Source organism: Pongo pygmaeus, chromosome 5, assembly GCF_028885625.2.
Source record: "Pongo pygmaeus isolate AG05252 chromosome 5, NHGRI_mPonPyg2-v2.0_pri, whole genome shotgun sequence".
NCBI lineage: Eukaryota > Metazoa > Chordata > Mammalia > Primates > Hominidae > Pongo > Pongo pygmaeus.
Genome location: NC_072378.2, coordinates 24,872,185 through 24,897,017, shown reverse-complemented (window position 1 = coordinate 24,897,017; position 24,833 = coordinate 24,872,185). Strand labels below are relative to the sequence as shown.

General features: G+C 38.9%; 2 protein-coding genes across 4 annotated transcripts; one reads left to right on the top strand and one right to left on the bottom strand.

The window, feature by feature from the left end:
• Positions 1-516: 516 nt before the first annotated feature.
• Positions 517-2,128, top strand: ARMH2 (armadillo like helical domain containing 2). Its single transcript, XM_054490702.1, has 2 exons — positions 517-848; positions 1,607-2,128. The coding sequence occupies exons 1-2, from the start codon at positions 584-586 to the stop codon at positions 2,032-2,034; spliced, it is 693 nt and encodes a 230-aa protein (XP_054346677.1). The 5' UTR covers positions 517-583; the 3' UTR covers positions 2,035-2,128.
• An 11,341-nt stretch (positions 2,129-13,469) lies between these two features.
• On the bottom strand, positions 13,470-24,629 carry GMNN (geminin DNA replication inhibitor). Of its 3 annotated transcripts, none has more exons than XM_054492653.2 (7): positions 24,450-24,629; positions 22,244-22,319; positions 18,772-18,849; positions 17,897-18,041; positions 15,350-15,432; positions 14,965-15,075; positions 13,470-13,882 (listed from the first exon to the last, which is right to left on the bottom strand). In XM_054492653.2, exons 2-7 carry the CDS (start codon positions 22,292-22,294, stop codon positions 13,721-13,723), a joined length of 630 nt encoding a protein of 209 aa, XP_054348628.1. In that variant the 5' UTR covers positions 22,295-22,319; positions 24,450-24,629; the 3' UTR covers positions 13,470-13,720. The 3 variants fall into 3 exon arrangements, with proteins under 3 accessions (XP_054348628.1, XP_054348627.1, XP_054348629.1); XM_054492652.2 differs by having other exon boundaries at positions 24,318-24,628; XM_054492654.2 differs by lacking the exon at positions 24,450-24,629 and adding an exon at positions 23,734-24,161.
• Between the last annotated feature and the right edge of the window lie 204 nt (positions 24,630-24,833).

The window sequence follows — 24,833 nt, the reverse complement described above, 5'->3', positions numbered from 1 at the left end:
GAGAGGAGCTGATTGACATCTACTGCACAAACAGAGAGGGTATCCATAGTAACAGGAGGAAAGACAGAGTCTATGGGTGCCATAGACGCAGATAGGTGGGTGGATGCACTGGTAAGAGTTATGCAAATTCTCTTTTCATTGCTTCTATTTTCGCAGCAAAATAAGATAAATCTATGATGTAGAGAAATCTCTTTGGGTAGAAAACAAGCAAAAGAGGTAACAATACTATGAAAGATCGATGGAAAGATGCAAAGTACATGTTGGAATAATCAGACTAGAATGCGCAAGTTCCAAATATACCCTGCCTGAGCAAAGGTTCAAAGACAGTAGTGAGATTCATGTGCATTACGGGAAACAAGTTTAAGTTGAGGTTTTGCACACCAGAGAAATGAAAGTAAAATTGTTTAGTCCAAATAGTAGAAGGCCCTCAATGACAAGCTGAAGAATTTAGGCATATGTTGCTTTCCCCTGGTTTGTATATTCCATTCCACAGTGTTGCTAAGTGATGCATTCCAGAGTTCTTGACTGTGAACTCCTGTGACTGCCAGTGGTGTACCTGAAGGACCATTGGCCTTTTTACACAATGGCTAGCAGCCGATTTTCTTGTACGCAAATTTGGGTTAAGATGTATGGGTATTTTGCGGGGCTGTGTCGGCGTCTCCAGAAATTCTGGCGTGTCACTTTTAAGGGCTTTTTTGTTAAGAAGAAAGAAAAAAAAATCCCTTCAGCTGAGACTTATTTTCATGAGGAAAAAATTGTTGTACTTGGCCAAGTGTTGATGAATGAATCTCTACCCATTGAGAAGAGAGCTCAAGCTGCCCAGAAAATTGGACTGCTGGCCTTCACAGGTACTGATCTAAATGGCTGTGCTAAAATGAATGTTTCACGACACTCATTTTATAACACTGTAGTTTAGTAATTTTTCTTAGCTGTAATCTTAAAATTCTGATAACATTTCATTGGATGAGGAATATTTGCTAAGCAAACACAGCCAGGTTTTATTTACCTTGAAATACTCACTTTTGGCCGGGCACGGTGGCTCATGCCTGTAATCCCAGCACTTTGTGAGGCCAAGGCGGGTGAATCACCTGAGGTCTGGAGTTCGAGACCAGCTGATCAACATGGTGAAACCCCGTCTCTACCAAAAATACAAAAAATTAGCTGGGCGTGGTGGTGCATGCCTGTAATACCAGCTACTTGAGAGGATGACATAAGAGAATCGCTTGAACCTGGGAGGCAGAGGTTGCAGTGAGCTAAGATCATGCCATTGCACTCCAGCCTGGGCAAAAAGAGCAAAATTCCATCTCAAAAAAAAAGGAAAGAAAGAAAGAAAGACTCACTCCTGGGTGCTTGCTTAAAGGAACCAGGGAGGAGACCAGCAAGCAGAGACCTTCCCAGGCTTTTCATGTCACTGCTTGCTTATCAACACACACTTTCTGGTCTTCATGGCAGCAGCATGGGAGGTGGGGGAAAAAGACAGTAAAATTCAAAATATCCAAAGTATCCTCTATAGGGCAACAAGAATATGAACATATAAGCATTCCAAAGTGTTACTAGCTACTAGATACACCAAATACTTCTGGAAATGCAAATACTTGTTTTACAGGAGGACCACCTGCTGGGAAATTTGCAGCTGAGTACATGGAAGAAGTGGCTCACTTGTTGCAAGATGAGGAGTTGGCACCAAGAATAAAGATCCTGCTGCTCCAGAGTGTGGCATGTTGGTGTTACTTAAACCCTGTCAGCCAGAAAAGAGCCAAAAGTCTGCAACTTATTCCTATTCTCATTAGTTTTTTTGAAGGCAGATTCGAGTCTACTATCAAAAGTGAAATAAACAGCTACCTCCTCCTTAAATTTTGGACTTGTTACGTTCTCTCTGTCATGATGTGCAATAACTTGTCTTACGTCAAGGAGCTTAAAAACCACAGTGCTCTAAAATATCATTTGCAAATGTTGGCTGCTGAGAATTGGTCTGGATGGACAGAGAATTTTGCAGAGGTGCTGTATTTCCTAATTGGTTTTCACAGGAATTAGTTTCTCTAAGTCCAATTACATGTTGCAGCTCTCTGTGCCATTGTATTACCCTGGAAAACTGAAATAAACAATAAAAGTCGATGTTTTCCTTTGTAGTTGAAGAGTTCTGTATAGATTTTCATACAGTTAACTGCAATAATCAAACTTCAGAAAAGCAATGCTGTTTAAAATTACCTCGTAGAGACAGCCCATTGAGCTTGCTCATGAGTGTATTCTTTCCCATTAGGAAATAAAGATGTTAAAGCATGCAGTTAGATACAATGGGAAATATGAATGAAACCACCTTTGCAAAAATGATGACAGTGAGAAAAATCTTGACAGCGAAAGAAAGTTGACCTCACTGACGCCATCTTGCTTCTAACCTCTAAGCTGCCCTTGTTCATTCCTGGGCATAGGCCAAACTAACTTTGGGAAGAATTTAGTTCATAGTTTAACTATGAAACAAACATGATTACCTAGACTCTTCCCTGAAACAAACTCCCTCCTTGCCTGGGGACCAGACTGCTTTTATAAAACTAACACATTAGCCACAGATTGGAAATTATGGCTCAGGAGTCATGCAGCCAGAGGCCACAAGGTTCCAACCTCCCCGGTTGCACCTACAGATTAGTATTGAAAAACCTAAGATTAGTATTTGAGGTATTTTTCAGATCCTGCATTCTGATGGATCAGCTGGCACCACCCAGACTGCCAAGCTGGGTCTTCTGATCTTATGGTCACCAACCAGCAACTGACTCAGCACAAGAGGACAAGTTCCAGCCTCCTATGATTTCATCCCCAACGGAACCAATCAGCATTCCCCACTCCCTAGCCTCCTGCCCATGAAACTATCCTTAAAAAACCCTAGCCTCCAAATTTTCAGAGAGGCTGATTAGAGTAATAATAAAACTCTGGTCTCCCATTTAGCCAGAGTTTAAAATCTTTCTCTATTGCAGTTCCCCTGTCTTGATAAATCTGCTCTGCAAAGAGCAAGAACTCATGGGGCAGTTACATGAATACTTGTAAAATTACAGAACTGGAATTATTATTTTTTGCCACCTATTATACAAAGGCTAGAGAGAATGTCTATCCCCAATGTCTACCATTAAATCATGAAACTCTTATTTTCTAATATATCTTTTTTTGAAGATGATTAAAATTATGTATTTTACAATTGATTTCCCATTGGAAAAAAATATGCTGGTAATTTTTTTTTAACCTTATGCTTCTGTGTGGTAAAAAAAAAAAAAATTATTAAAAGTGAAAAAAAAAGATCTCATAAAAATTAAGTTCATAAAATGGAAATTCATCAGAAGATGCATCATGTATATAACTGTTAGGAGCAATGGTGCACTTTGGGAGTTACTAGATGACATTAAACCAAGGCACCCAGAAAGGCCAAATCCTAGCCCCACCCACAGCCGCCTCCTGCAGCAGGCACTATTGACCCACCTGAATCCTTTCAGCTCTATTTCAGTACAGAACCTCTGGTGGTGGTGCTTTTGAGATGGTTCTCTGGCTATCAGAGCATGATCTGGTTGCACATAGGGCTGACTGGGAATTAGCACTAGAATTAGCACTCCTCTTGCCTACCTCTACCTGCAGCAGCCCGCAACTCCACTGGCACAAATGTTTGGATGGAGATGGAGTGCGTGTGTTCCGACACCTCAAGTTAGGTAGGCTCTTAGATTTTCATAAAAAGATGTTATTCTTTCTGTTTTGTCTACTAGATAATCTGCAACAGAATACCTGCACTCTATGTGTGTTAACCAACCTCATCAAAAGTTTTATTCGAAAAAATAATATTGGCAGAAAAGTGCCTAAGGGATATGTACCTGATTCTCTAACTACACTAACACCTGCCTCTAGCTTCAGTTGCAACCGTAATATTGAATTATGTACTTTCATCTTTCACAGACTTGCTTTGACTGAGCTGTGCTTTAGTGTTAGGCACAGAGGGGGCTATTAAAAAAAAATGTCATGTAGATTCGTGATCCTCACTTCTATTTGGGATAGGAATGTTGTGGGGGATGCTAATCACATCATCAGATGGGGTTTCCTTAAGAAGGATCTGGAGGGGAATTTTCTCAGATCTTAGACCAGAAAAATCTATGTTCTGCTGAGCAACTGTACATTTCCATTCTTTGTGGTTTTGTGAAGTATGGAATGTAGAGTTTCTCAGCTAGAATCTAGTTGATAGGAATACATTAAGGGTTGGAAATTGGAAGTTCCATTTAGATACTGAACTACTGCCAGCAATTACTTTTTTTCTTTTTTCTTTCTTTCTTTCTTTTTTGAGATAGCCTCTTACTCTTTCACCTGGGCTAGAGTGCAGTGGTGCAATCATAGCTCACACCACTGAGCTATGAACATTATCAAGACAGGGGAATTGCAATAGAGAAAGAGTTTAATACATGTAGAGCTGGCTAAATGGGAGACCAGAGTTTTGTTATTACTCAAATTAGCTTCTCTGAAAATTTGGAGGCATAGATCATACATAACCTTGAACTCCTGGGCTCAAGCAATCCTCCTGCCTCAGCCTCTCATGGAGCTAGAGTTACAGGTGCAAGCCACTATGCCCTGCTAATTTCTTTTTCATATATATATACACATATATGTTTACACACACGTTTTTAAAATAGAGATGGAATCTCGCTATTTTGCCCAGGCTGATCTCGAACTCCCAGGCTGAAGCATTCCCTCCTGCTTGGCCTCCCAAAGTTTTGGGATTACAGGCGTCAGCCACCACATTCAGCCTTTTAATGCTTTTAAAATTAAGTTTTTATTTCAAAGTAATGCACATACACAGTTTAAAAAGTCAAATAATGTAAGGCCTCTAGTGAGAAACAGCAGTCTCTGAGTCCCTTCCTCATTTACACTCCCAGAGGGAACCATCTGAATTCTTTCAGTTGTTTCTTCTGGTATTTATTTACCTTCATATTTCTAAATAATTTATATACATTGTTAATTCTTGTCTTTTTTTTTCAATTTTGGGGATTTTTATTCTTCCTTCTGAATAGGACAGATGGAATTTGGCATTCTAACAGTCATCTTGCCTACCTCCACCTGTCCTACTCTTCCTCTCTCGATGTAATTACGTCACAATTGCTGATTTAAAAAACATGATAGCTGGGCACAGTGGCTCACACCTGTAATCCCAGCACTTTGGGAAGCTGAGGTGGGAGGACTGCTTGAGGCCAAGAGTTTGAGACTAGCCTGGGTAACATAGCAAGACCCATCTCTGTTATAAATAAATACATTAAAACCAAATAAGATTAATTCATTATTTTTCAAGGCTAAGTCATACAGGATGTTATGATTACACTTCCTTCTTTCCACAGCTCTGTTTTCTCTGGAGTTTTTGTTTTATTTTGTTTTTGAGATGGAGTCTCGCTCTGTCGCCCAGGCTGGAGTGCAGTGACACGATTTCGGCTCGCTGCAACCTCCGCCTCCCAGGTTCAAGTGATTCTCCCATCTCAGCCTCCCAAGCAGCTGGGACTACAGGCACGTGCCACCACGCCTGGCTAATTTTTTCATATTTTTAATAGAGATGGGGTTTCATCATATTGGCCAGGCTGATCTCAAACTCCTGACCTCGTGATCCACCTACCTCCGCCTCCCAAAGTGCTGGGATTACGGGCGTGAGCCACCATGCCCAGCTGGAGTTTGTTTTTTACTTAGTTTTCTGAATACCTATCACTACTTTATTCCCACACCTCCCTCTATATGTCTAACATCTCTCAATACAATCATGCATTAAGTAACTGTCAGCTCCAGCTCCACCATCCTCTTGCTCCAATCTGGGCCTGCCCTATAGCTAACAAATACAGTATTTTAGGGGTTCCCTTCAACATCCAGGACCCCCCATTACCCCTCTCATCTTGAAGCCTCTGTTTCCTGTATACTATCTCTTCCCTTTTCCTGGTTCATTCCAACATTTTAATTTCAAAATTTTTCAGTAGTTTCCAGAGAAAGAATGAAGGGGAGGTAAATGTTTTGAGCATTTGCATGTCCAATGATGTCTTTATTCTTCACTTGATTAGTAATTTGACTTCAGCCTGTCCCTGAACCAAGAGAAGCAGCTGAGAACATCAGTGCTCTGTGCAAGCCCTCACTCCCCAGAAGAAGGGAAGAGCTGAGGCAAGCACCTGAGGGCTATTCTTCCCAAAGGTAAGTCCCTCTTCTCCACCAAAACCAGGAGTGTTGCAGCTATTGGAGATTCCTACTCCAGGAAGAAAACATTAGATATGGAAAAGAAGCATATATGCAACCAATTAAAATGTATAAATTCATGTAAGGATACAAAGAAAAGAAGTAGCTTCTTCTGTATCTTTCCAGAAGTATTCTATCTATATACAAGAAAATATACATCTATCCCTTACGTCGTCCTTGTTTTAACATATAGTAGCATTCTATACATACATAATTTATTTCACACTTGGTTCTACATCTTAAAGAGTTTGATTCTTTTCTATTGCTTCAGAGTATTTCATTGTATGACTGTACTATACAGTTGACCCTTGAACAATATGGGTTTGAACTGCTCAGATCCACTTATATGAAGATTTTCTTCTGCCTCGGCCACCCGAGACAGCGAGTCTGCCACCGAGACTCCTCTTTAGCCTACTCAATATGAAGATGATGAGGATGAAGACCCTTATGATGAACCACTTCTGCTTAATGAATAGTAAAAAATATTTTCTCTTTTTTATGATCTGCTTAATTCTTTTCTCTACCTTACTTTATTGTAAGAACACAGGATATAGGCCGGGTGCGGTGGCTCACGCTTGTAATCCCAGCACTTTGGGAGGCCGAGGAGGGTGGATCATGAGGTCAGGAGTTCGAGACTATCCTGGCCAACATAGTGAAACCCCATCTCTACTAAAAATACAAAAATTAGCCGGGCATGGTGGCATGTGCCTGTAGTCCCAGCTACTCAGGAGGCTGAGGCAGGAGAATCGCTTGAACCCAGGAGGCGGAGGTTGCGGATTGCACCACTGCACTCCAGCCTGGGAAACAGAGTGAGACTCCGTCTCAAAAAAAACAAACAAAAGAAACACAGGATATAATACACATAACATACAAAATATGTGTTAATCAACTGTTTATATTATCAGCAAGGCTTCCAGTCAACATTAGGCTAATAATTAAGTTTTGAGAGAGTAAAAAATTATATGCAAGGCTGAGCATAGTGGCATGCCTGTAATCTCAGCTACCTGTAAGACTGAAGCAGGTGGATCACTTGTACCCAGCCTAAAAAACATAGGACCTTACCTCAAATAAAAAACTAATTTCAGCCGGGTGGGGTGGGGCTCATGCCTGTAATCCTAACACTTTGGGAGGCCTAGATGGGAGGATTGCTTGAATCTAGGAGTTCGAGACCAGTCTGGGCAACATAGTGAGACATCTCTACAAAAAAAATCAGCCAGATGTGGTGGTGTGTGCCTATAGTCCCAGCTACTTGGGAGGCTGAGGCAGGAGGATCACTTGAGCCCAGGAGGCAGAGGTTGTAGTGAGCCAAAATTGTGCCACTGCACTCCAGGTGACAGAGTGAGACCCTGTCTCAAATAACAATTTCAAAACAGAAAATTTATCTAGGTCAGGTGTGGTGGCTCACGCCTGCAATCCTGGCACTTTGGGAGGCTGAGGTGGGCAGATCACCTGAGTCCAGGAGTTCGAGACCAGCCTGGCCAACATGGTGAAACCCCCGTCTCTACTAAAAATACAAAAATTAGCCAAACATGGTGGTGTGTGCCTGTAATCCCAGCTACTGGGGAGGCTGAGGCAGGAGAATCACTTGAACCCAGAGGCAGAGGTTGCAGTGAGCCAAGATCACACCACTGCACACAAGCCTGGGTGATAGAGCCAGACTCCATCTCAAAAAAAGAAAAAAAAAGAAAAAAGAAAAATTATCTAAATTTTAAAAGCAGAAGATTGCCAAAGAAAATTTGTATTAGCCAGGTGTGGTGGCACGTGCCTGTAGTCACAGGTACTCGGGAGGCTGAGGCAGGAGAATCTCTTGAACCCAGGAGGCAGAGGTTGCAGTGAGCCGAGATGGCGCCACTGCACTCCAGCCTGGGCGACAGACCTGAGACTGTCTCAAAAAAAAAAAAAAAGAAAAGAAAAATTTATATGCAGATTTTCAACTGTACAGGTGTTGGCTTCCCTAATGGCTGCCTTGTTCAAGGGTGAACTGTAATTTATATAACCAGTCCTATACTGATGAACATTTAAGTTATTTCCAATATTTTGATAGTTCAAAGTTGTAATGAATAACCTTAAATATGTGTAATTTCACATGTGTGAGCATATCTGTTGAATAAGTTTCTAGAAATGGAATTGCTTAGCCATACTTACATCTTTTACTTTTGTTTTATTCTGTTCCCTGCATTGTGACTTTTGCCTCAACTTCTGTTGACTCTGCTTGGTCAGCACGGGATTATGATGTTTTTTACAGCTTATTGTCATTTTAATAAGGTTTGGGAAAGAGAGAAATTAAATGGCTCTGTTCAATTAACATGTTTAACCAGAAATTGCTGAAGGCCTCTCTGTGACAATGTTTAGAGAAATTTTGGTTAACATTTTATCTACAGAAGATTAGTTTATAAGGTAGTCTAATAATATGTTCTATTCAAATTCCTTTTTGGTCTCTGGAACCCCTTTAAGTTGAAGGAGGTAAGATACAAGGTTCAGATTCGAGCTGAGCCATTTTTACTCTAAACCTTGAATTTTAAACTGGCTTACCAAAGCTTTAACAACAGTGATTTTGTTTTCCTTTGCTGTCCCTTCTAAGTTCATCTCTCCCAACTTTTGAGTTTTCCTAGAAACAAATCAGAGGATTTGCTTAAGGATTTGATAGATATTATTTGGGAGGTGATCTCGGGAACTAGCAACAGGGAAGGGAAGAAAGCCAATAAAAGATGTACTATGAAGAAAGCTGCCACTGTAGGTAAACAGAAGCTTAATCCTGATGGGGAAGCATCTGGTAAACACACAACACACACGCCTTAAAAATTATTTCATCCAGAGGTCCCAAGGAGCTCAGATATGTATACACCAATTCTTATCCTTCTTGGTTGGCCTAACAACCTAATTAGTTACAACCTAAAAGTCAACTGAAATATCTTGAAGGGTGTGGGATAGGCAAGGAAGTTTTCTAAACAAACCAAAAGTACAAGGGCCCTAAGGCAGTGTGGTGGACGTTTGTTGCTTTTTGGCTCACTAGAATTTATTATTTCTTCTAATAACACTTCAGTTTATTTGGGGGAGATATCTTACCCATGGTGTAGTCTTATAATTCATTTCTAGCTGCTCTTGGGTTAGCTTTTCTCTTCCCTTCCTATAATTATCCTTTATTTGATCTCACTGCATCCACCTCCAAAAGAATTGAAAATAATTATGGTCCATCCTTTTCTAGCTCTTGACCTTGAAACTAATTCCAAAGCTTCACCATTAAGCATTATGTTAAGCATGGGTAGCATAGTTTATTTCAGGTTAAAATTTTTTTCTTTTCCTAGCTTACCAAGGGTTTTTACCAGAAAGGGTGTTGAATTTTATCAATGCTATTTTACCATCTATTAAGATGATATGCTTTTTCATCTTAAAAAATATAATATAAATATATTATAAATATTTAATATTTATATAAAGAACTTTAAATATTAATATAAAATTTAAATATTTATATAAAGAACTTTAAATATTAATATAAAGAACTTCATGTTAACTAATATTGTAGCAGTCTTGCATTCCTGAGATAAACCCTAACTTGGTCATTGTTTTATCTTTTAGTAGATTAGACTTGCCATTTATGATTTTTCAATCTGTATTAATAGGGCTCTAGATTCTCCCACTCCAACCTTACGATCCATCCTCATTACTTTCTTTTTTTTTTTTTTTTGAGATGAGGTTTCGCTCGTTGCCCGGGCTGGAGTGCAAAGACGCGACCTTGGCTCACTGCATCCTCCACCTCCTGGGTTCAAGCAATTCTCCTGCCTCAGCCTCCCAAATAGCTGGGACTACAGGCACGCACCACCACACCTGGCTAATTTTGTATTTTTAGTAGACGGGTTTTCACCATGTTTGTCAGGCTGGTCCTGAATTCCTGACCTCAAGTGATCCGCCCACCTGGGCCTCCCAAAGTGCTGGGGTTACAGGCATGAGCCACTACATCCGGCTGGTCCATCCTCAAATCTTGATATCAGTTATGCTAGCCTTGTAAAACATATTGACAAATTAGTTCAGTCTAATCCAGGCTTCATGCATACTGTTTTTCCAACTGATTCTTATCCATTTGCCATTTCCTTAAGGAAGCTCGATTGCATTTTATTAAACCAACTTCAAAGAACTTGTTCTAACAGGCCAGGCTTGATTGACTCCCTGACCCTTTCTCCAAGGTATTTTCATTCACATGTTTTTTGTTTTGTTGAGACAGAGCCTCACTCTGTTGCCCAGGCTGAAGTGCAGTGGCGCAATCTAGGCTCACTGCAACCTCTGCCTCCCAGGTTCAAGCAATTCCTGTGTGCCTCAGCCGACCAAAGAGCTGTGACTACAGGTGTGCGCCACCATGCCCAACTAATCTTTTGTATTTTTAGTAGACACAGCATTTTGCCATGTTAGCCAGGCTGGTCTCGAACTCCTGTCCTCAAGTGATCTGCCTGCCTCAGCCTCCCAAAGTGTAGGGATTACAGGCGTAAGCCATCACACTCGGCTGACATGTTATACTAACATTTGATACCTAATTAAAAATCAGACTCACCTTCCACAGGAAATTCCTACAAATTCTCCATCACTAGGGTCAGTTCCCAGGGACTAGAAGCTTAAAATATGTCGCCCAAAACAGCCCCTACATGACCCCTAGGCAACTACTAATCTGCTTTCTCATTATACTTTGTAGTTTTGTGATTTTAAATAAATGGAAGCATACAGTATGGATTTACCTGGCTTCTTTCACACAACATTGAGATTCATCCATGTGGTGTGTACCAATTTTTGTCCCCTTTTTTATCGCTAAATAGTATTCCACTGTATGGTTATACCATAATTTATCCACTCAGTTACCAATGGATATTTGGGCTATTACAAATAAAGCTATGAAAATGTGTGAACTAATCTTCATGTGGACATATGCTTTCATTTCTCTAGGGTAAATACCCAGGGGTGGAATGGCTGAGTCATATAAAATGTGTATGTATAACTTTTAAGGAATTGTTCAGCTTTTCCACAGCAGTTGTAGCATTTAGCATTGCCACCACCACTGCAAGAGGGTTTCAGATGCTTCACATCCTTAACACTTGATAGAGTTGTTTTTATTTTTCAAACTTAAAACAATTCTGAAAGGTATGTAGCAGTATCTGGTTGTCATTTAATTTGCACTTCCTTAATGACTAATGTTGAGCATCTTTTCATGCACTTATTTTCTATCTCATACATAACCTAGTTCTTTCTAGATACAAATCCTTTGTTGGCTATGTTCTGCAAATATGTTCCCCCAGTCTGTTCTTGCCTTTTCATTTGCTTGTCTTTCAAAGTTTTTAAAATTTACAAAGTTTAATTTGAAGTTGATGCTTTTTTGTGTCCTATTTGAGAACTCTCTGCCAAACCCAAAGTCACTAAGAACTTTTCTATATAATCTTCTAGAAGTTTTATGGTTTTAGCTACTACCTTAGTTTTTTAATCCCCTTCAATTCCCTCTCCTTTTGCTCCCCACCATCAAATTCTGGCATTTTACAAAAATACTTTCTATTTGTCAAGTCCCTATTCTACTTACCTATTTTCTTTCTTAACCATGCTAAAGGCCTCTCAACTGATTCTTCTCGTGCTCTAATCCAGAATATTCAATTCCTTTAAAATTAATTTACCTATTCTTTAATTCTATCTTTAGGCTAGTGATCCACACCTGAAACATACAGAGCCACACTAACGTAATTGCCACTAGCTTCTTGTAGTGACTTAAATTAAAATGTCCATACCTCATTCACACTAGCCACACTTCAAGTGCTAAACAGCCACACAGAAATGGCTACCATACTGTACAGCAGATATTCTTATCATCCCAATAAGTTCTACTGGACAATGTTGTTATAGATTAATAATATCTTCCATTTTTAAGGAACTTAGTCTAGACACTAAAGGTTTTAATCTTCACTATAACACTATGAGGTAGGCTTTATCTCAGTATTAAAGAAAATTAAGGAAAGGCACGGTGGCTCACGCCTGTAATCCCAACACTTTGGAGGGTGAAGCAGGCGGATCGCTTGATGCCAGGAATTCAAGACCAGCCTGGGCAACATGGCGAAACCCCGTCTATACAAAAAATTAGCCAGGTGTGGTGGCATGCACCTGTAGTCTCAGCTACTTGGGAGGCTGAAGTGGGAAGATCACTTGCGCCCATCAGGTGGAGGCTGAAGTGAGCTGAGATTGCACCCCTCCACTCCCGCCTGGGTGACAGAGAGAGAAAATTAAGGTTCTGTAAGGATACTTACCTAAAACAATCCTTACAAAAGCTTGAGGCCAGGCGTGGTGCATCACACCTGTCATCCCAGCACTTTGGGAGGCTGAGGTGGGCAGATCACTTGGGGTCAGGAGTTCGAGACCAGCCTGGCCAACATGGTGAAACCCCGGCTCTACTAAAAATACAAAAATTAGCCAGGTGTGGTGGCAGGCACCTGTAACCACAGCTACTCGGGAGGCTGAGGCAGAATCACTTGAACCAGGGAGGCAGAGGTTGCAGTGAGCCAAGATCATGCCATTGCACTCCAGCCTGGGAAACAAGAGCAAGACTCCGTCTCAAAGGAAAAAAAAAAAAAAAAAAGCATAAAGCATGACATTGCTCTTTATTGCCAATTTATACAAAACTACTTATATGCCTCTCACAGAACTTTTTCAATTCCAATGCTGCATACCCCTAGTTTGTACTTTTCCTCCTTCAAAACTTAGTATATATGGGAAATCCCTAATGAATCTGACCCTACTCTTACTCTTCAATATTTACATACTTTGCACTATGCCAATATGTGAAATAGAAAAGCTCCATAATTTTCAACTATTCCTGATTTTTTCCGTCGAACTTTTACCCATTCCTCACTTTCTTTCTCTAGGATTATCACCATCATCCATCATTTTAAGCTTCCAAGAAGAGTCTGATCCTGCTAGCCAGTTGGGCCTCTCGCTGGCTAATCACATTCACTTGAAAAGCTTTTGGAAAATAGATTCTCATGCTCCATTCCAAAAACTACTTGTTAATATCAATAGTGTCTACAGTGAGCTTGAGGTACAACAAAGTTGGGGAATTAAAACCTCAGCTATCTCAGTCTAAATACTTTAAGTTCATTTTCTCCTTGTTTCCTCCAAGGTAATTAGCAAAAGAATGGAAAGAGAACAACATAAAAGCATAGAAACAGACAAATTTTCTACACATACTCCTTATACTTCATTATTCTAAGTTATACACAATGTTCAACAGGAGTTTGAAGTTTATTTAGTAATATACATAAGTCATGGCTGACAACTGAGAAAATCCTATTCACATAAACCATCATAGATTAAAAATACATAGTATTTGTACTTCAATGCAATAGGGTCCCAGGATTCAAACAAGGAAGCTTGATTCCAGTGTTGGCATTATGTAGTTATGTACTCTGCTACAAAGAACTAGTGGAGGTAAACTTTGGCAGTAAAATTCTCAACAGTCAAATATTAATGCATTTCATATACATGGCTTTGCATCCGTAGAGGAAGATACAATTCCTTCAGCACATGTGCCAATTTCTGAGTCTTCCACTACAGAATCCTCAACAGTTTCTTCTTCAGAATCAAATTCCTGCTTCTCCAGTGATTCCAAGTTATCCAGAGGTTCACCATTCAGTCTCTTTTAAAGAATAAACCAATAATTTATTGTAAATATGTTAAAACCTAAGTTGATCAGCGTACTGATATAGCTGACCCATATAGCATACTGATATAGCTATGAGATTTTTTTCATCTTGCCCCTCAATAAATTCATTTATAAACAGTGTAATATCAAAGTCTCTACCATGCTAGATCATAGTCAGCAAAGTCAAAGTGTTTAATAATTTACCTTTTTTTTTAAAAGCACTGAAATTATTTCAGAGTATAAACAAGTACTTCCCCAATCAGCTGCAGGGACAACTAGGTGTTCTACATTTCCAATCAGCTGTGGACTAATACTTTTAAGGCAGTTAAGAGAGCTACCACAGTATCTCCAAATGAAAACTTCAAACATTAATTCTATCATGGATCTCAAATGTAAGGTCACAATTCAGTTACATGAAGTTTTGATTTGAAAAACTTTCTTCCTATCAGCAAGAAAAACTTTTTGCAAACATGAATAAATAAATCTTAAAACCTTTTTAAGGTCAAGTCTGATAAAGCAACACTTACCAGGCTAATTCTTACAAACATATTAGCTACTTACAAAATGTTTCAAAGTCAGATACAACCACAAAACTTATTTAGTGTACAAATTATCAATTTTATAAATGACAGTAATGTCAAGCTGGTATTAAAATTAAAACTACCTAAAAATGTGTCAACTATGAAATAATTTTCTATACATATTTTCCAGGGATAATTCCTTTTAGTAACTCTACCAAAAAAGATGGTCTTTTGCTTCATAATAATAATTAAGTTACTGAACTTTTACTCTGCAAGTACTCCTTGCAATTGTCCATCTATTATAACTCATTTAATTCTCATAACAAGTCTATAAGTTAAGCATCATTACTCTCATTTTATGGATGAGGAAGATGAAGCCCCGACCGGATAAACCCACTCTACCCAGCAAACATAATGGTGTTAGGAAGGAAGTTAAGTCTTAAATCCAGGAAATCTGATTCCAGAGCCCTAACACTTCAAAGTAATCACACTATACTACCTCAGCTTTATAGAAAAATACATAAATTTGAACCAGGTAACTATTAAATTACCTACCTCTAGTAGCTCTGCCATATACTGTACATGTTCTGCTACTTCTGCCAATTCTTTATTCTCCTTTTTCAGGCGGGCGATTTCATTGTCCTTTTGTTCAATTTCTTTATGAAGCTGTATTACATAAATAAAGTTCAGTATTCTATAGATTTGCTATGCTATAAATCAAATTACATGCCTCCAAGTATATAACATGGAGGACATGCAGCATAGAATTGACTCTCAACACAACAGGATTCATTTTGTATAATTGTCAAGAGCTGCCTTTTTATTTAAACTTTTCTTAAGCTAGTATTAAAGCTAGCTCATATTGCTCTAATAAAATACGCTAAGCAGCAAAACAATCCTGGAATTTTAAAAAATGGTACAAATTATACTCAATACATACTTTCTCATTTTCCTTAAGTGCTTCATACAGCGCCTTTCTCCGTTTTTCTGCCACTTCTTTCCAATATTGAGAGGATGGATTTTCTAAAATAATATTTTACATATAACTGTAAAAATCATTACTGTCAAAACCCAGTAATTTCTGTTTCAAAAAAATTTCCAATCTTAGTATCCCCATATTGTTTAGTAATACTCATTTTTAAAAGATTAAAGTTAAAAAATAAAATCAATATTATACTATTTTCCCCAACATTTCAAAGATTTCAATCCTTCAGAAGAATTACAACAAAAGTACAATACATATATATCTTCCATCTAGATTATTAAAGATTTTTGCAACACATTTGTTTTGTGAGGTCATGTCTTTTTATGTAACACTGACATTTTTACAAAGTCCAGATCAATTATTTTGTACACTGTCCTTAATAATTTTTTATTTCTGTCTCCATGATTAGATTCAAACTAAACATTTTTGGCAGGAATACTATACGAGTATAGTATAAGAATACTATGTAAGTATGTATCCTCAGTGTATCATCAAGAAGCACATAGCCAATCTGTCATGATACTGGAGATGTTAAATTTGATCATTTGATTAAGACGCTATCTATCAGATTTCTGCCTTGTAAAGATAACTTTTTCCCTTAGTAATTAACTAGCGATCTGTAGCATAAAATACTTGAGATTGTGTCAATACCCTGTCCTCCAACAACTTTTTACCTAAGTTTAATTCCATTGATGATTGATGTTTCTGGCTTATATCTATTACTTGTATGGAAAACCGATTTTTTTCACTTATGTAATTCCTTCTACATGTAGTGGTTAGCATTATTCTGTAAATAAAAACTTTTCCTACCTACCCCAATTTAAAAGAAAATTTATCAGTATGGACTCATATGTCCTTTTTTATTCAACGTATTATAATCCATTCTTGTCGTTATTAATTTTGATGCTCAAATTTTCCCAACTGTAGTCTGTGAGAATCCTTCCAAGATGACATGTGTTCTTTCAACATGTCCACCTGTTTTTGAGTACTTCCTTATTTTCTGTCACAAAATAATCCATGATCACCTAAAGTTTCCCTGCCCCTGACCTGGAATCAGCAATTTCTCCAAGGAACTTTAGTGAAGAATAGTGTTTACAAACCAAGAACTGGATACACGGTGTGCTCCTTTCTACAGAGGTGTAGTTTGTTTCTACCTGTTTAGGGGCAGTGCTAGGAAATGTAATACTTCAACATGTTATTCATTTGCTCAATCCTAAAATATACACAATTTTTTTTTCAAAATTACACTAATACCACTGTCAACAAATATAATAAAGTTCAAACAACAAATGTAATAAAGTTTGGGATTTTCTTGCAGTTATTTTAATTTTTACCATATATCCCAGAGGGTTACATGGATAATGTTTTCCACCTGTGGTTATATTACTAATATGATATATAGTTATTTGTCTTGATATTTAACTTTGGCAGTTTATTTTAACCAATCCTTGATTTAATTTTTAACCTAATCAGATAAGAGTGTCACAAATCCTGCTCTTTAATCTACAATATTTTTAAAGAGCTTCTTTATTTCTATCCAGTCAACCTTTCCTAATTTTACCTAATAAAAATCCTACTGTCTACTTCTCTTCTTCCTGTCTTCAAGGCAATTCAAAATGAGTCCAAATGTTACCGCAACCTTCAGCAAGTCAATTAACTTCTCTAGGCCTCAATTTTATCATCAGTAATTAACATCCAATGACCTATAATTCATACAGAAATAATAATCTTCCATAATGCTTATAAAACATCAGTTGCTGCTTCTTCTGATGTATACTGCCATTCTATTAAAAACTAGTATTTATTACAGGCATAATTCTTCTCATTCATCTTTACTCTCTTCATCCATATTTTTATTGGTTTCCTTATGCCATACTCTCCCGGAATATTCAAATTCCTTTCATACCTCAAACTCATTATCTAAACATTTTTCTTCTAAAAAGCCTATTTCCAAGTCTTGTAAACCCTTACAAGGCAATCCAATTATCAGAGCTGTCATATTAATAACTATCCTTTCCCCCTACCCTTTTTTTTTCCTTCAGAGACCGGGTCTTGCCCTGTCTCCCAGGCTGGAGTGCAGTGGTGCTACCATAGCTCATTGCGGCCACAAACTCCAAGGCTCAAGTGATCCTCCTGACTCAGCTTCCTGAGTAGCTGGGAATACAGGCACAAGCCACCATGCTCAGCTAATTTTTTCATAGAGAGAGAGCCTCACTGTGTTGTCCAGGCTAGTCTCAAACTTCTAGACTCAAGCCATCCTCCTGCCTCAACCTCCTAAATTACTGGGATTACAGGCGTGAGCCACTGCACTGGGCCTCCTTTTCCTAACATTTCATCCACACATGGAACTTGTCAAACAAGTGGTCACATACAAAAACATTTATAGTGCTGTTATACTATCTCCAGATTATGGTAATTGGCAGAATTCATAATAGTATTAACAAATTTTTCCTTATATCATAATTTAAAATGTTAAGACAAAAGTTATCTATTTTTTCATACCTTTAATCATAAGATCAAATGACTCCTGGGTGACTCCTCCAAGATTTTTATTTTCACTAGATTCTGGGACAATAACTCCAGGGCTGGAAGTTGTAGATGTTAACTGGTCATTCCGATGTTTCCTTTTGGACAACCCTGTGGACAGCTATGATGAAAACACTTATCAACTGTATTTACTTTGATTTAATTAACAAGAAATTAGGTGGTTTTTCATTTATGTATTAAAAAAAGAGAATGCATATCTATCTTTTTTTTACATCTCTGGATCTTTAAAAAAGTTATACAATTAAAAATTCTATGAAAATGTATAGTAACATTTAGGAATTTTATTTGCAACAGTTATTTTGGATTAGACTGGGGTCTAGAGCTTAGCTGAAATTATTATTTATATTTTAAATATTTATTTTTATTTTAGACAGAGTTTCGCTCTGTCACCCAAGCTGGAGTGCAGTGGTGTGACCTCAGCTCACTGCAACCTCCACCTCCCGGTTTAAGTGATTCTCCTGCCTCAAGCCTCCCGAGCAGCTGAGATTACAGGTGTGTGCCACCACGCGCCTGGCTAATTTTTTTGTACTTTTAGTAGAGATGGGGTTTCACCACATTGGCCAGGCTTGTCTCAAGCTCCTGACCTCAGGCGATCCACCCACCTCGGCCTCCCAAAGTGCTGGGATAACAGGCGTGAGCCACCGCACCTGGCGAACTTCTTAAATTGAACAATTAAAACCAAAATCACTTATTTGGGAAATATACAATTGTTATTCCCAAATTATTTCCAAATTTCAACAATTTATGTGTTTCTGACCAAGAAAATAGTAGAAATGTTTTTAATGTAGACATTGTATCACCAGTACCCCATTTAGCCATATAGTGCATACCTCATTTTCTCTTCCAACAAGAGATCCAGATGCAGAAGGCTGAATCATCTTCAGAGTTCTTCTTGGGACAGAACTATTCTAAAAAGTCAACATAATTCATTATCTTGTTACTGAGTTGCAATATGGTTATTTAGTTACTGAGTTGCTATATGGTTATTTAGTTACTGAGTTTCTGTATGGAGTGTTACTCTTAGTCCTTCTATAATTTAGTGGGGGAAAAAGAAACACTAACAACACAAACATTTGGTCTGCTATATAATTGTATAAGGTTACCTATGAACAAGACACTGGTTTAATCAACTGACAAACTTGCTATTTCCAAAAATTATAATAAAGTTTGAAGAATTCTTAAGAATGAATCATATTACCCAAACTAGACACAAACACACGTAACTTCTCTCATTTCAATGCATGGTCTTGCTATGGTCATTTTGTTAATCATAGCTAGTTAAAACAAACGTAACAAAATTCCTCAGCTCCAATGAACAGTTTCAAACCATATATGACAAAATTCTAATACAAGAAGGCTATCTGTATTCTCTCTGAAAAAATCTTCCACACAGAAACTAAAAACTTACAGGTACTCTTTTATAAAACCAAACATCGTAACATTTATGGTATGAACTCACCGAACAGGTAAACTGGAAGAAAAGGTTAATCATTTACACTGCAAAATATTTCTTTCCCTAATCAAAAAGATTCATTTCAGGCCTCCTTAAATCATAAATATCCCCCAAACACTTATATGTACTCACCAAAAGAATGTAATTTTCCAGAACATACTTCACACAAAACAAAGTACATGTGTAATAGACATCCCCCCTCAACCATTACCTGATAGTAGAAGCAGTTCTGCTTCAAGCCCATTCATTAGAAGGTGGCTAAAATGTCAGTGCCTGAGGCATACTAAAATACTCTAAAATGCCCAAGCTATTGTTTTGGTGAAAATATTGCCTTCCTTGTAATATGTAAACAACTTCCTGTATATTTCATGATCTGAAAGTTCTCTCTTATTTTTGCAAAATATCATTAGTTATACTGACACCATGGGATAGCAAACAATGGTGAATACTCAAACAAGGTTAGCAAGAACATGATACCATACCAGCGTGAGAAAGTTACTGATTCCACACTGTATTTCACATGACAAGAGTTCACCTTTCCCACGGTAAAGTTTCTACTGCTGATTATTATCTCGCCATTTAACTCAAGGACAAATGCCAGCTACTGTGAGAACAAATATTACACCAACATTTCAGATATAATTTAGATTATAGATTAGTCAACAGTCTCCAGACAAATAAAAGAAAATGTAACGTTGGAACCTTACTAACAAGAGGTGTTATTTAAGTGCTTTCTGTTAATAATGGTCAAAGAAGCCAGCTAAGTAACTGTCACCAAAAATAAAAGACCATTTCCAAGATTTAACTTTTATTTACATAAGCTATATAGACTTTTGCCTAAAACAATGTAACATTACTATTATTATTTTCTGTATATAGAGTATGCATTGGAATAATCGACTCTTAAAGCCAGAAAGTTTCTTGTATATTAATGAGTCTTAACCTTTTTGGAAAACTATTTAATATTCTGTGAATCCTCTCCCCAAAAAAATTCACATAAAAGCACATTCACACAGAATTTTGCATGCAACTCACAAGGATCTAGTTCTGGTCCAGTTCTCTCAATTTACAGATGAGTAAACTGAGGCTGAAATGCTAACTAACCCACCCAAGGTCTCAGTTTTGGAGGTATAACCAAAACCAAACAGAACCTAGTACCCTTTATATTCAAGATAGTTTTACTGTAGCTAGTAAACGCAAGACTTTCTTTAAAATGTAATCTGCTGGAAATATATAAATTATTTGGCTGTGATTTGCTTCAAATTAATCCACTGAAGGAAAAGTGGAGTAAATAAGGACATAGATGAAACCAGAGTGGCCATACAGCGGTAATTGCTGAAGCTGGGGAAGTAAATTATTAAAATACTTTTAAATATTTCAAAAATTTCATAACAAAAATGTTAAATAATCACACACAAAGCACAGTGGGAAGATGCCATCATCCTAAATGGAAGCTAATGGAATCAAATTCACAAATTGTCAATACGAATATAATGTCAATTGACATTATTATTCAAGAAAAATAATGTAGGAATCCTAAGAAAAGCAAGGCAAACAAAAAACCCATCAAAAGGTACTTGCTTATACTTATCAATGGCTTTTAGGAACTCAATTTAATTTACTTAATATTAAAAAAATTTTTTTTAGGTACAGGGTCTTACTCTGTCACCCAGGCTGGAGGGCAGTGAAGCAATCATAACTCACTGAAGCCCAAACTCCTAGGCTCAAGCAATTCCTCCCACACCTCAGCCTCCCAGTAGCTGGGATTACCAGTGGGTGCCACCACACCCAGCTAATTATGGTTTTTTAGAAACAGGGTCTCCCTTTGTTGCCCAGGCTGTTCTCAAACTCCAGAGCTCAATCAATCCTCCTACTTCAGCCTCCCAAGTAGCTGGGATCACAGGCATGAGCCACCATGGGTACCTGGCTCTTTATTTAATTTAAACCCACAAATTGATAGTTTTCCTGAAAATGTGGTTCAATTCTCAAGGTATTCATATAATTTAAGTTGTGTGGAAGGACCTAGCTAAATTGTAAATTCACTTAGAACCATAAATATGAATCTAGTCAAAAGTATAAACTCAAAACTAAACAAACTCTGTCCTGTTGTCCTAAGAATAAATACTTGGAATAAGATTTCCAGTGAAAGTATTATATAGGGATTGAAAAAGTATCGCAAATCAAATAGGTTAGATGGTAATGAATATGGTATACTCTAGAAAAATGTGTAATATAATGCAAAACATGTCTGTGGTCAAAGACCCTTAATTCTGAAGATATACACAACGGATTTTAATAACATCATTTCATGAAATGTAAGAGTAGAAACAAAGCAGTAATAATCTTATACATAGAAAATCCTAAAGATACTTCTGGAATCTTCACAGAGAAAATACAAAAAGAAAAGAAAATCCTGAAGAATCTACTAAAAAACAATTAGAACTATTAAGTTCAGCAAGGTTTCAGGACACAAAATCAAGACACAAAAGTCAATTATTTTCCTATACAGTAGCAATGACCAAATGAGAATGAAATTAAGGAAACAATTCCATTCACAATAACCTCAAAAAGAATACTTAGGAAAAACAACATAAATAGTGTAAAATTCATGCTCTGAAAACTACAAAATACCGTTGAAAGACCAAAATAAGAGACAACCCATATTCTTGGGTCAGACTTAATATTCAACCGTAATTAGTTTTTTAAAAATGTTCTCTATTGTTACTCATCCTCTGACTAACTCAAGGCTTACAGAAATTATAGCCAGGCTAAATTTGGCTAAATTATGTCAAAATACTTTTAGCCCCATGCTTTCTACAAAAAAAAATTAAAGTTATTCAACCACATACCTTTATATTCTCTTTGATTTCTTCTTGTTTCTGCTTCATACTGGGATTCATTATGTAGATGGTGAAGCACAGAAGACTAGTAATTAAAAAACAATATGGTTTGCACCCCTGAAGGTGGAGTCTAGGTTTAAAATACTTACAATCATAAAAATTATACTATTGTACAGTAGAACTATTATTTTTTCTCTCTTAATCCAAACTCAGCCCTGTCAATGACTAAGGTGACTAAAGTTAATGACTCTTGATATCTATATTTTACATATATACACACATAATAATTATGGCTGAAAAAACGAAATTAATGTATTTTAAACCAATTTCTAAAACTGGTTTAAAATTTCTAAACATATTGTCCTGGATTAAACAGTCACCAGAAAAAGCAAAATAAACAGATACTAGGGTATGCCCAGGTCCATCCTAAAGAGCAGCATCTTAACTTTCCTGATTCAAAGACAGATTTTAGGTATAATAAACTGGGCTCTGACAATAACTTAATACGGACTTAATATCTGGTCAAATGAGATCATGCATTTACATTTGTAGGAAATGTTTAACCAGTAACATGAACTGAAGGACTAACAAGCAAGAAAGAGGGAAAAGGTAGAAAGGGATCTATGTAATGTGGTTAACTAGACCACTGGGCCAAACTCAGCATCTGAACTGCTCCTCCACTGCCCACTGCCCACTACCCACTGGCCCCTGCCGTGTCTGCGCCTGTGCCTCGTCGATAGATGTCCCTAATTTTTGTGGCCATGCCTTTACTCAGTGCAGTGGCTTTTCTAACATCAATACATTTTACCTTGTGACCTGGCGCGCGCCCACACATGTGCAAACAAAAAAGCTTAGGAAAGGCCGGCCGTGGTGGCTCACATCTGTAATCCCAGCACTTTGGGAGGCCGAAGTAGGTGGATCACCTGCATGATCACCAAAGTGCTGGGAGGTCGAGGCAAGCGGATCACCTAAGGTCAGGAGTTCGAAACCAGCCTGGCCAATATGGTGAAACTCCGTCTCTACCAAAAATACAAAAATTAGCCGGACGTGGTGGTGCTCGTCTGTAGTCTCAGCTACTCGGGAGGCTGAGGCCTCCAGGAATATCGCTTGAACCCGACAGGTGGAGGTGGCAGTGAGCCGAGATCCTGCCACTGCACTCCAGCCTGGGCAACAGAGCGAGACTCTGTCTCAAAAAAAAAAAAAAAAAAAAAAAAAAGCTTAGAAAACAAAACAATCTAATTTGTGCGGGCATCCTGTTATTTTCTACTCTATTTCATGTTAAGAAAATGGTGTTTGGGCCCCATTAAACAGACCCCAGGCAATGTTCTTCAAATTGCGGGTCGCGGGCCGTGATCTCGAAATTATTTAGTGAGTCATGAGCAACACTGCTTAGAAAAATGCAATTGAACAGAATGGAATTGAAGAGACGAGAAACATTGCTTCCATCAACGTCTCATTTGGTTAGATAGCTGTGTCCTAGGTTGCGATGTAAAACGTACCTTAGTGTGAAAAAAGCTGAAAGCCACTTAGCATTCTAATCCTTCACAAGTTTCCCACGCCTGTCAGCGACACTGCAACCCTTACTTGCTTGTTATTCTCCAGTTCCTTTAATAGCTGGATTAAAAACCCTGGCATAGGACAGGGTCCATGCGAAACCCGTATCAACAACGCCAGTATCCGTTTAATGGGAGACGCAGAATTCAGCCACCTCTTTCCATGAGCCAAATTTGCAGATCCCTCAGATCAGGACCAGTCACTTAACTGCCAAGAGGATGGATGCTTCGCCTCATCCCCACAGCTAGGCAAGCCCAGGCTGAGTCCCTCACCCGCGTTGCACTCCCCAAGCCCGGACCCAGCCAACTTGTCCCTGAGGCCCAGCTCCAGGCTAGGGGGCGGGCAATGTGGCCCCGCGCGTCCGAGCCTACCAACCGCGGCGCGCGCCTCGGAACTGCGCCAGCCAGCCAATAGGAAGCGCGGAAGTGAGAGCGCGCCAAAACCGACCCAGCCAATGGGGCAGTCCCTCGACTCACCTCCCAACCCCGCCCCGGCTCCCGCGACCGTTCAACAACCCCTTCGCCCTTACCCCGGCCGCGGCCCCGCAGCCGTCAAAGTAGGACGCGGCTTCAGAGGTTGGCCGGAGCGAAAGCGAGTCGTCTAGAGGCTGTGCGCCTTGCGCCCCTGCGGACCCACTTCCTGCCGCCTCTTGCACACTTACTGGGTGGAGACGCTCAATCCTCGTAGCGAACGCAGGTAACTATGGCTGCAGCACCTCGCAAAAGGCCACAGCTCACCTACGCTGATCCCCACGGTCGCTGCAGTGACCGGCGCGCTCTGCAGTAAAGCCCTACTAACTCCGCTCGCCCACTCCGAACAACCACGTGACCAACTGACGCAGACGATGGGCGGGGCCCCTGGAATCCCGCGAATCGCCTCTTCCCTCGGCCCCGCCCCTTCCTGCGCCTGCGCGGTCAACGGTAGCGAGCACTTGAGGACAGTGGGGGTTTTCTGCGGGCTGGATGGCCTGTGCCCTTTGACCCTCCCCTCCGACCCTGCGCTTGGAACTTCCTTAAAATGCAAAGCTTTAGCCGTTTACGAAACG